This window comes from Garra rufa, chromosome 19, assembly GCF_049309525.1.
Source record: "Garra rufa chromosome 19, GarRuf1.0, whole genome shotgun sequence".
Lineage (NCBI taxonomy): Eukaryota > Metazoa > Chordata > Actinopteri > Cypriniformes > Cyprinidae > Garra > Garra rufa.
Genome location: NC_133379.1, coordinates 39229080 through 39241123, shown reverse-complemented (window position 1 = coordinate 39241123; position 12044 = coordinate 39229080). Strand labels below are relative to the sequence as shown.

General features: G+C 28.6%; 1 protein-coding gene and 1 long non-coding RNA gene across 2 annotated transcripts; one reads left to right on the top strand and one right to left on the bottom strand.

Annotated features, from left to right (window-relative positions):
* Positions 1-507: 507 nt before the first annotated feature.
* On the top strand, positions 508-3113 carry LOC141291884 (uncharacterized). Its single transcript, XR_012340403.1, has 3 exons — positions 508-690; positions 768-859; positions 2503-3113. It is a non-coding gene; the product is annotated as an uncharacterized lncRNA (long non-coding RNA).
* A 3401-nt stretch (positions 3114-6514) lies between these two features.
* Positions 6515-10554, bottom strand: LOC141292934 (cyclin-dependent kinases regulatory subunit 2). Its single transcript, XM_073824984.1, has 3 exons — positions 10369-10554; positions 9942-10069; positions 6515-7174 (listed from the first exon to the last, which is right to left on the bottom strand). Exons 1-3 carry the CDS (start codon positions 10425-10427, stop codon positions 7131-7133), a joined length of 231 nt encoding a protein of 76 aa, XP_073681085.1. The 5' UTR covers positions 10428-10554; the 3' UTR covers positions 6515-7130.
* Between the last annotated feature and the right edge of the window lie 1490 nt (positions 10555-12044).

Genomic DNA, 12044 nt, shown 5'->3' with positions numbered 1-12044 from the left:
TTGCATGGGTCAAAATGATAAATTTTTCTTTTATGCCAAAAATCATTAGGGTATTAAGTAAAGTTCATGTTCCATGAAGGTATAAGTAAATTTTCTACCGTAATTATATCAAAACTTAATTTTTGATTAGTAATATGCGTGGCAAAGAACTTAATTTGGACAACTTTAAAGGCGATTTTATCAATATTTTGATTTTTTTTTGCACCCTCAGATTTCAGATTTTCAAAGAGTTGTATCTCATCTAAATATTGTCCTATCCAAACAAACCATACATCAATGGAAAGCTTATTTATTTTAAAAAAAATTGACCCTCATGATTTTTATTATGCATGTATTATGAGATTGTCATAACACAAACCGCATGAGAGTGATTTCAGGTGTGGATGAAGATCATTTGATGTGTCTTGTTCACACTTAGTGTGTGTGTTAAAACTAAATGCCCTGTAGGATCCATATGTAAGTGCAGTTTTCCTTCAGGTCCTAGAGATGTAAGTGTTGAGTGGCACATAAACGGGCAGAAGCTCGAGACGCCCGTCACTGAATACAGACACGTGGTTTCCCATGATGCCGTGCTGGTGAGCAGCTGGCTGCGAGAGGAAGCTTTGAATAAAGACGTCCAGTATGAGTGTACAGCAGTGTCTGACGCTGGAAATGACGTGTCAAAAGTGGACCTTCGGCTCAACAGCAAAGGTAAAGGCTTTCATGGCACTGCCTGTGTTCATCTGATGCAATGTAATGTAGTGTAACGTGTCTCTGTTTGCTCTCAGATGAAGCTGGTGTTCCTCTCAGAGACGTGGAGCGCTGGAGAAATGCTCTGACTGACCACAACACACTCCTGCAGCAGTGGAAGAAAGCATGGGTGAGTCAGAAACTGCTTCTGAACTGTACAGACATAAACCAGAATCACAAAAAAAAAAAAAAAAAAAAAACTCACATATACATATTTACTGGAATGAGAATATATGAATTATCAGGTTTGATAATCATCATAATTTCAACATTAATCATCAGAATTGTTTCTTGAGCAGCAAATCAGCATATTAGAATGATTTCTGAAGTATCACGTGATGCTGAAGACTGCTGTAATGATGCTGAAAATTCAGCTTTGCATCACAGGAATAAATTACATTTTAACATATATTCACATAGTGAACAGCTATTTTAAATCATTATAATATTTCACATTTTTACTGATTTTACTGTATTTTAGATCAAATAAATGCAGCCTTGGCGAGCATCTTAAACTTTTGAATGTTATAGTGCATGTTTGCATTTTTGATGTCAGATGCATTTTGTCTCGCTGCACACATTTGTTGGAGGTGAAACTGCCGTCATCAAGTATTTACGACAGCTGAACCAAAAATATATGTGTTATTTATTTATAATGTATTTCCATGGTTGAAATGCTACTTCATCAGACTCAGGGTTGGTACAGAGGTCAGTTAGACGTAGAAGCTTTCTTAAAATAGTTCCAGTTAAGGCTGAATAAATAAAGGTGAACCAAATAAAGGTTTTATTGCCCCTCCCCACTTAAAAATTATTTATTTTTATAATTTCTATTTTTAAATTAAATATTTTTATTTTATTTTGTAATAAAAAATATTTAGATATGTAGATGAAATATATTTTATTTCATTGTGGATTCATTTTATAATATATTTTAGATTAATTTTAGCTTTATTTTTATTATTTAATTAACTTTTTTATTTTATTTTATGGTATATTTCATTTTTATTTAATATTTATTTTAGATGTTGTTTTATTTTATATTATATTTTATTTTAGATTATATTTTAGATTAATTTTATTTTAGATTTATTTATCTTTATTTTTGTTTTAAATTATGTTTAAGATTTAATTTATTTTCTATTTTATTTGTTTTATATATAATATTTTATTTTATATTTTATTTCGATTATTTGATATTTTATTTTAGATTTATTTTTATTTTATATCATATTTTATATTTATTTTAGTTTTTATTTAATTCGTTATTTAATTTTCTTATATTTTATATTTCATTTTGTTTTTGTATGCTATATTTTATTTTTAATTTTATTAAATATTTAGTTTTATTTTATATTATATATATTTTTATTATATTATTTAATGTTTAATTTGATTTTGTTATATTTATAAAAATTTTCATTTTATTTTATATTTTATATTTATTTTATTTAGTTTTATATTATATTTTATATTTTAATTTATTTTATATTTTGTTTTATATTATATTTTTATCTCGTTTTGTTTTAGTTTAGAATATTTCTACATTGTTTTAGCTCTATTTTTAAATTTAATTTAATATATTTTGTTTTATGTTATATTTAAGTTTTAATTTTTATTTTATATTTTGTTTCATATTACATTTATTTAATTTTTACATTTAATTTTTCATCTTGTTTTGTTTTAGTTTAGATTATTTCTATATTATAATTTATTTTTTATTTTATTTTATTTTTTTATAAATGATGTTTGTTGTTTGTCATTGTTGTCATGTAGGAGAGCTGTGATGGACAGGGTGTTCTCTAAACCAACTCATTATCCCTCATCATGGCATCATTTTCTGACTCCAGGGACAGACGCTTGGACGAGAGCACTTACACACACACACACACACACACACACACACACACACACACACACACACACACACACACACACACACTCACTCACTCACTCTTTCACCAAGCTCACGTCACACTAGTGGTGTGTGTTTCTTCAAACCTGTGAGGCAAACACACACTCACAAGCGCTCTGAGTCTGTTCCTGATCCGTGGATCCCGTCGATCGGTAAATGTCCGGGATTCCAGGCTGTTCCAGATCCGTGGAGGACGTGTTTGTGTGCAGTGAGACGGCTGCAGACATTGAGACGGGCCTCTCGGGCTGATGACAACTGCTTTCTATGACCGTTCGCACACTTCTATTTATATTCCTCCATCCTCGAGAGCAAATGACACCAGCTCATGTTAGTGAAAGCAAGATTTGTGTTTATAATAGTCCTTTTGTGTTGTTAAATAACCACGTGTGTTTATCTGAGCAGATATATTACAAGGAAGTTGCTAGAATATCCAAAATAGAGGTTGCAACCACAATAAATAATATTTCTATTACTTGTGAGAGACTTTAACCATGTTTTTTTAAACACATACTAATACTACATTTGAGTTTTAATTTTTAATTTTAATTTTAGTTAAAGTGTTTTTACTTTAAAAGTTTTTAAATTGTTTTTTTTTCAGTGTCTATATAGTTTTTTTATTTTTTATCTCAGTTTTAGTTTTAATACATCAAGTTACAGTTTCATTAATATTTTAAATTTAATGAAAGTAATATTTAAAATAATTTCATTATTTTTTATCTGTAATTTTAAAGTCTTAGTAATTGTTAATTTTTTTTTACATCAATTTAAATTTAAATGAGAAATGTTGTTTTAAAAGCTAATTGAAATAAAATTATTTTTTTAGTTAACGTTTATTTTATTTCAGTTGACAAAATGCCTTTAGTTTTATTTTAGTTTTAGTAGATCAAGTTACTTTAATTTAATGAAAATAACATTTTTTTTTATTTCTGTTATTCTAATTGTAAAGTTTTAGTAATTATATATATATATATATATATATATATATATATATATATATATATATATACAGTTTTAGTTTTTTTTTTACATCAATTAAAATTTTAATGAGAAATGTTGCTTTGACAGCTAGTTGAGAAAATTTTTTTTCTTTAAGTTAACGCTCATTTTATTTCATTTAACAAAATGGCTATTGATAACCCTGATTTGCAACAAGTGTTTTATTTAATTTTTATTTTTTTGCATAGTTTTGTTTGCAAACATCAAAACTCATTTTTGTGGCTTCTCTCCATATCAAGGTCAATGCCGTCTGGCCTTTCCTCATTTATCCTCATTCAAAGCTCATTACACACTTCCCGACCCCTCTGACCTCTGAGACGACCGTATGATCTTTGAGAGGGTGTGTGATGACTGTTAACTAACCCACACAATCAATTGCCAATAAAAAAAAACCATATATCAAGCCCTGCACTGCTTTACCAGCTGATCCAGACCTCTATAACACACACACACACACACACACACACACACACACACACACACACACACACACAACCTATTAAAATCATCATTTAAACCTGAGAAGGTGACCATCATCCAGTATTTACAACAGTTGAACCTTTATTTATAATGTATTTGTATGTTTAAAATGCTGCCTCATCAGACTCAGGGATGGTAGAGGTCAGTTAAACCTCGAGAAGCTTCTTTAAACAGGTCCACTTAATACTAAATAAATAAAAGTGTAAGTAAAATGCCTCTTCCCCCAAAACATTTCATATTTTTTTAATTTTACTTATTTTTAGTTATGTTTTTGATTTATTTTATATTTTATTTTAGATTCATGTTATTTTTTTTGTTTTAATTGATATATATTAGATTTATTTTATCTGTTTTATTTTATTTCTTCATTTAATTTATTTTATTTTATGTTATATTTGTAGATTTATTTGATATTGTTTTATTTTAATTTTAAATGTAATTATTATTTAATAATTTTTAAAATGTAATTATTACATTTAATTTGTAATTTATTTTGTTATTTCAGATCATATATTTGTATATATTTATATTTTATTTTATATTTTATTTAATTTTAGAATTATTTTAGATTTTATTTTTTGTTTCATATTATATTTTAGATTTATTTTGGTTTAATTATATTGTTTTTTTATTTTATTAAATTTAATTTTAAATTTTATTTTGTTATATTTTAGATTATATACTTTTTTATATATTTATATTTTGTTTTAGATTTATTTAAAATTTTACTTTTGTTTTTCATTATATTTTAGATTAATTTTAACTTTACTATTTTTTTATTTAATGTTTAATTCAGTTTCATTTATTTTTTTGTGGTTATATTTAAGATTTATTTTATATTTATGTTATATTTTATTTTATTTGAAAATCATTTTTTCACATTATTTAAACCTCTAAACATGAGGTGACCCCTCAGTCTTTATTTCTGTAGTAAATATTCATCCTGCATAAAAAAAAACTAGACAGATGTAGTGTATATAAGTGTTTAATTTAAGCTTTGCATTAAAACTAGCATGCAATTACTATATGCACACTTTGCATGTATAGTACGTTTTTCCACAAGATTCTTAAATTCAATCATTTTAAATGTGAGCAAATGAAACCGTTGGGTGGTTTTACAGGATGTAGTTCCTTCAGAAACAGGAAATGAGTGAGATCCAGCCACAGGTGAGTGAATTTAATTACATCCAACGTTTATTAAACTGACTAAATAAGCATTTCTAAGTAGGTTTGGTCATGATTCACCACAGCCAGTGAACATTTATGATCAATGAACAGGCCTTTTTAATGTTTTACAATCCAAACAATGCAAATCTAGTGGCTTGAGTCATTTTGACATCCGTTGAAGTCATAAAACAAGCAAAGGTTGTGATTATCGTCTTATTTATATCAAGTAAAGCCAGGAAAGATGTCCGAATATTTAACAGAAGCGTTCATCTAATATTTTATATCTACATTCGCTATTTAGACAAACAAAACAGGACTTATATCCCAAATAAACGTTTATAAAAACAATAATATGAAATCTGAAACACACGTGTTAATTATTCTGCCTTAATTATGATAGATTCTTCCGCCAGGTATTATAGTTCCTTCCGCTATTGCAATTTTATTTATTTCTATATTTGCGCATTAATACAGAACATGTGATCTTGTTTTATAATCCCCTTTGTTGATTGTTATTTATTCATTTGAACCAAAAAAATGTGTTTATTTATTTGACTGGAAGACTGTGAGGTTGCGACAAACCACTCTTTTTGACCGCAAAACCTAGTTGAAAACATGATGATAAACAACACTACCACACTCAAATGTATTGAAAAAGAAAAAAATCTGTATTTTATTGTGGTATTAAAATGTTTCCAAACTAACAAATGTGAAGTACGACACGAAGTGTGTTACAACTAACGTTACATATATGTAAGTTCGCCGATTTTAAACCAGTTTTTGTTATAATGTCGGTAGAATAAGTAAATGAACAATGTTTCCCGTTTATTTATTAAAAAATATATATTATACAGCTACAAGGCTTTTTTTGGTAAAAACTACAGATCGTGCTTCCGCCTTTTAGTATCCCCACTCACGGCTAGTCTGAACGAGCCCAGTGCATTATGGGTGTTGAAGTTTTCCTACCTTTTTCTCTACAGCGCTTTTTCTCCGTTTTTTCTCTAATCCGTATAGCACATTATTTTTGTTTTAATCCGCGTTTCTACTGCATAGACAATTCATTTTTATTAAAACAGAATCTTGCCAGTGACTTCAACAATTAAGTCCAGTATTTTTCATACCAAATCAGTTTGCCAAACCGAACCGTAGCATTAGTTGCGATGTGTCGCCATCATGTGTTGAAAGTTAAGTGCTGATAAAATACCGCACAAAGCAGATATGAGGTGGCATTTTAATATTTTTTTATTATAAAGAGCAGCAAGGATAAAATAACAGTTTACACAGTCATAATTCTTTTTCAAAAGTAACTCGTGGTAAAGGGTCAAAACTGTTTTTCTCCATATAAACCCTGTTCTCGAGTAGCACAGTTGCTGATAGTGCTGTCATCATGGCTCATCTTCTATATCTACCTTATTAACAAAGTTTTATACGTGATAAACACATTGTAACCTTTATAAAGCATCTGTACAGTATTACAATTGCCTTCCCTGAAGAATTAATGCAAACTATTATACACGCAAAAGCTCTCTTCCTTATCTTTTATCCCAAAAATTAATTCAGCTCAGCTGCTCAAACACTGATTTAGGTTTCTAAACACTGATGATGCAGCACATCATTTATTCAACATAAATTTTTAAAGGTTTAGCTTCACTCAGAGAGGCACTTGAGTCACATGATTTTAAGAGCCCTTAAATTTTCACTGAAAATACATTTAGCACAATCCCTTGTTTCTGTTCAAGCATAATCGCCGTGAAACACAGCATCATGGTCACAGGAGTCCAAAAACGTGGTTCTCCAGTATTCACTGAAAAACACAGGAATGTTCTAGAAGAGACATGTGTCAATGTCATTGTTTGGGTAAAGGTCTCCGAAACAGCAGAATATGAGGTTCTGAAAAATAAAATACATCAAATGTTAGTCATTTTTGACATATAATGACTTTAATATTAAGGACACAGTTTGCAAATGCCACATTCAAACCCAGTTTCAGCTGACTTTAGTGTAAACACACACTTTGGCTCTGATGAATGTGTGTTTATATGGGTAGTTGACAAATAACCAATGCTTTTTTTTTTTTGTAAAAAGACCATTTTTGAAGAAGAAATGCATATATTTATCTAGCGTTTGAAGTCTGATCTTTCAGAAAATATAAATGGTCGCTAACTTGATTTTGTTTTTTGTTTTTTAACACTGAACTGTACCATAAATTTGTCCTATAGGTATGACATAGCAGAAATTAAGAAAAAAAAACTTTATAGCATGAGAGATTTATCTTCGTTCTTAGACACTTCTTTTCATATTGTGTTATTTAATATGAAATTATATTTAACACAATTTTCTCTTTATTTTTATACTTTGACAACAAGATAAACTTTGCAGTCATCTGTTCAAAATTGTGAAAACTATAAAATTTTAAGATGAGTGATGATCATATCTCCCCTATTGCAATACTAAACTGTTTTAAAAGATATTTTGAGATAAAACAAATTTGTGGTTCTTTTATGTGTGTCACAGCACATAAAAGTTTATTCTGGAATTTAAAATCAGGATATGGCATCACACCAGAGGACTTGGTTTTCAGAAACAAAATGTATCAAGTTCCTACACTTTCAGAAATATATACACTGCCGTTCAAAATTTTGGGATCAGTACGATTTTTAATGCTTTTTAATCAAGACTTTTCTGCTCATCAAGGCTACATTTATTTGATTAAAATTGTGAAATATATTATTGCAATTTAAAATCTTGGTTTTCTATTTCATTATACTTTAAAATAAAAAGTATTCCCGTGATGCAAAGCTGAATTTTCAGCATCATTACTCCAGTCTTCAGTGTCACATGATCCTTCAGAAATAATTCTAATATGCTGATTTATTATCAATTATCTTTTTGGAACCTGTGATACTTTTTCAAGATTCTTTAATCAATAAAACATTAAAAAGAAGAGCATTTATTTAAAATAGAAATCTTTTGTAACAATATACACTACCTTTCAAAGTTTGGGGTCAGTAATTTTTTTTCTTTCTTTTTTTGTTTGTTTGTTTAAAAAAAAAAACTTTTATTTAGCAAGGATGTGTTAAATTGATATAAAGTGACAGTAAAGATTTCTATTTTTAATAAATGCTGTTCTTTTTAACTTTTTATTCACCAAAGAATCCTGAAAAAAGTATCACAAGATCCCAAAAAATATATTAAGCAAGACAACCATTTCCAACATTGCTAATAAAAGTAGTAAACCAGTATATTTGTATGATTTCTGAAGAATCATGTGACGCTGAAGACTGAAGTAATGGCTAAATTAATACTTTCATTCAGCAAGAATGTTTTAAACTGATAAAAAGTGATAGTAAAGACTACGCTAGTAAATAAATGCTGTTCTTTTTATTCATCAAAGAATCCTGAAAAAATATATTAAGCAGGACAACCATTTCCAACATTGCTAATAAAAGTAGTAAATCAGTATTTGTATGATTTCTGAAGAATCATGTGACACTGAAGACTGAAGTAATGGCTAATGAAAATTCAGCTTTACATCATAGAAATAAATTATATTTTAAAGTATATTAAAATAAAAACCTGTTATTTTGAATTGCAATATTTCATAAATTTTATACTTTAAAATAGAATTTATTCCCATGATGCAAAGCTGAATTTTTTGCATCATTACTCTAGTCTTCAGTGTCACATGATCCTTCAGAAATATTCTAATATGCTGATTTATTATCAATGTTGGAAGCAGTTGTAATGCTTAATATTTTTTTGGAACCTGTGATACTTTTTTCAAGATTCTTTAATCAATAAAACGTTAAACAGCATTTATTTAAAATAGAAATATTTTGTAATAATATACACTACTTTTCAAAGTTTGGGGTCAGTAATTTTTTTCTTCCTGCTTTGAACGAAATTAATACTTTTATTCAGCAAGAATGTTTTAAACTGATAAAAAGTGATAGTAAAGACTACGCTAGTAAATAAATGCTGTTCTTTTTATTCATCAAAGAATCCTGAAAAAATATATTAAGCAGGACAACCGTTTCCAACATTGCTAATAAAAGTAGTAAACCAGTATATTTGTATGATTTCTGAAGAATAATGTGACGCTGAAGACTGAAGTAATGATGCTGAAAATTCAGATTTGCATCATGGGAAAAATTCTACCATTATTAAAACCATTATTTTAAATTGCAATCATATTTCACAATATTACATTTTTTTTCTGTATTTTTAATCAAATAAACTCTGCCTTGAGTAGAAAAGTCTTTTTTAAAAATCATAAATTAAATAAATGGAACTGATAAGCATAAGAGACTTTTTTTTTTTTTTTTTTAAACATTAAAAATCTTAAACTTTTGAGCAGGAGTGTAGATGAAAATAATGATCGCCGCAGGCATTTATTAACATTTTTACGCTTTTCTTTTTAATTTATAAAACTTGTTATTTATTGAAACATGCATGAGATAGTCACACCGTAGGACAATTTTGACATTTGGCTCGAAAATGTAAAACAAATCGAATACCACTGCAGCTTTTCATGCAGAACAAAGAAATGTTGAACGATTACCAGCATTTTAAATAACGACAATATTAATGATTTTTTTCATTTTTATCTTGTGGAACAGTGAAAATGCTATGTCAGGTCAACAACCCACATACAGACCTGGTTCATGGATCATATAATGGACCCATCCGAGAGACTGCTGCACACCCAGCCTCCTCCACTCATCTTCGGACATCAGGTGGGATTTGGGCACTTGTTTGGCCAGTTCTCGCGGTAAGACCACATGTCTGCCATCAAAACAACATTTAATTGCATTTCAATCACAAATGCATTGACATGTCATGAATGTGATGCTATAAAATGACGTCACTAAGTTACACTAAAAGCACATGGGAGACACTCCGACCATAAGTTTGGAATTTACATCAAAACATGCTTTTAAAAGTATCAAATATGTTAATTAACTATACTAAGCAATTCATAGAGTTTACACTAAACACTGACGTAACGTACAATTAAAATAATGACATTTAAACAAACAAACACGCCGCATCGAGGCCTCAAACCTAGTCGTTTTTCATCTTACCGGTATTCATAAAGATCATCTGTGTATTTGTCCGAGTAGTAGATCTGTTTGTGCGCCATTTTAGATTAAATAAGTCAGCTATGGGAATATACAGATGTATCGATCCCTGAAAGACGGATTCGATTAAACTCTCGCAACTTTTTACAAATTTAACCGATACAGTTTTGAACCCGCAATTCAACCGGAGCCGCCGCTTCCGATTGGTTTAGAGCGGTCATGTGACAGGAGTCAGCGTGAGCACGTCGAAAGGGCGGGGGCGGATTCGGCGGAGGAAAGCGCGGTTGCTCTGGAAACCGATGAGAGATGAGGCGTTTGTCAACGGATCGTGAAAAATATTAAAAATATGAGTCTTAAATATAAAAATAATGTGTTTTTGCTTCAGAAACCCAATCAAGGTAATGTGTGAAATGTTAATACTGCATTGTCATGCTAGTTTGATCCATGCGATGGTTTCTTCATCGTGTGAGAGCTTGATAAACCTTAAAAGTATAACTGAGAGAAAACAATGTTTGATTTGATTTTAGCTTTTTTATGATTATAGCATTTCATTTTTATTAAGACTTTACATTAAACTGTCAAACTGTCGTCCAGTCATATTAAACTGTTGCTTGACGAAGAATTACAAAAAAGTTCGTATGAAATGCATTCGTTTTTAAAAGCTGAAGAAGAAAACAGAAATAAACAAAAGGGTGTCGTTAAAATTAACTTTTTATTTTATGTTAGAATTAATCTAAAACATTTAATAACAATTTCTAACTTTATATTATCATACAAGGAGTTTTATGTACTCACACGAAAGGAGAAAAAAAACATTTTGCCCCCCCAAAATCTGTATTTTTAGCTTCAAAAAGTGATTTATATTGGTGAAAATGTACACTTTGTATATTAAAATACTTTTTTATTATAAAATTTCATTTTTATTACTTTAAACTTTGGCAGTGCTTGATTTCTTACAATTAAACAAATAATAAAAAAGCAACAACCAAGAAATAGAAATAAACAAAAGAAAAACATAAATAAACAAAACAGTGTAATTTACAGTTAACCTTTTAGTTTGTGTTAACTTGTTAATAACAATTTCTAATTTTCAGTAATAAAAATAAAAATATCTATGTATATTATGTGAAAAAAATCTGTAATTTTACCTTTAAAAAACAAAAACAAATGGTGATTTAAATAGGTGAAAATGTACACTTTGTATATTAAAATAAAAATTATCCAAAAATCTTTATGCATCAGCTCATAACCCTATTATGTAAACTACTTAAATAAACTCAAATACCAAACTACTGTTAAATAAGCTCAAAGATTTACACATTAAATATACATTTACATTGTCATGCTATTTTGATCCACGCTCATTTTTATTTAGACTTTACATTAAACTGTGATACTTTCATATTGAACTGTTGCTTGATGTATTACTGTTTTCAAACAAAGAATTAAAAATAGTTTGTATGAAATGCATTTGTTTTTAAAACCTGAAGAAAAAAAGAAATAAACAGAAGGAATACAGAAATAAACTAAATTGTGTCATTTACAATTAACTTTAGTTTGTATTAGAATTAATCAAACGTTTTAATAACAATTTATAATTTGATATTATCATACAAGCAGTTTTATGAGCTCACAAGACAAATTAAAAATAAATCTGTCAAAAAAATGTAATTTTAGCT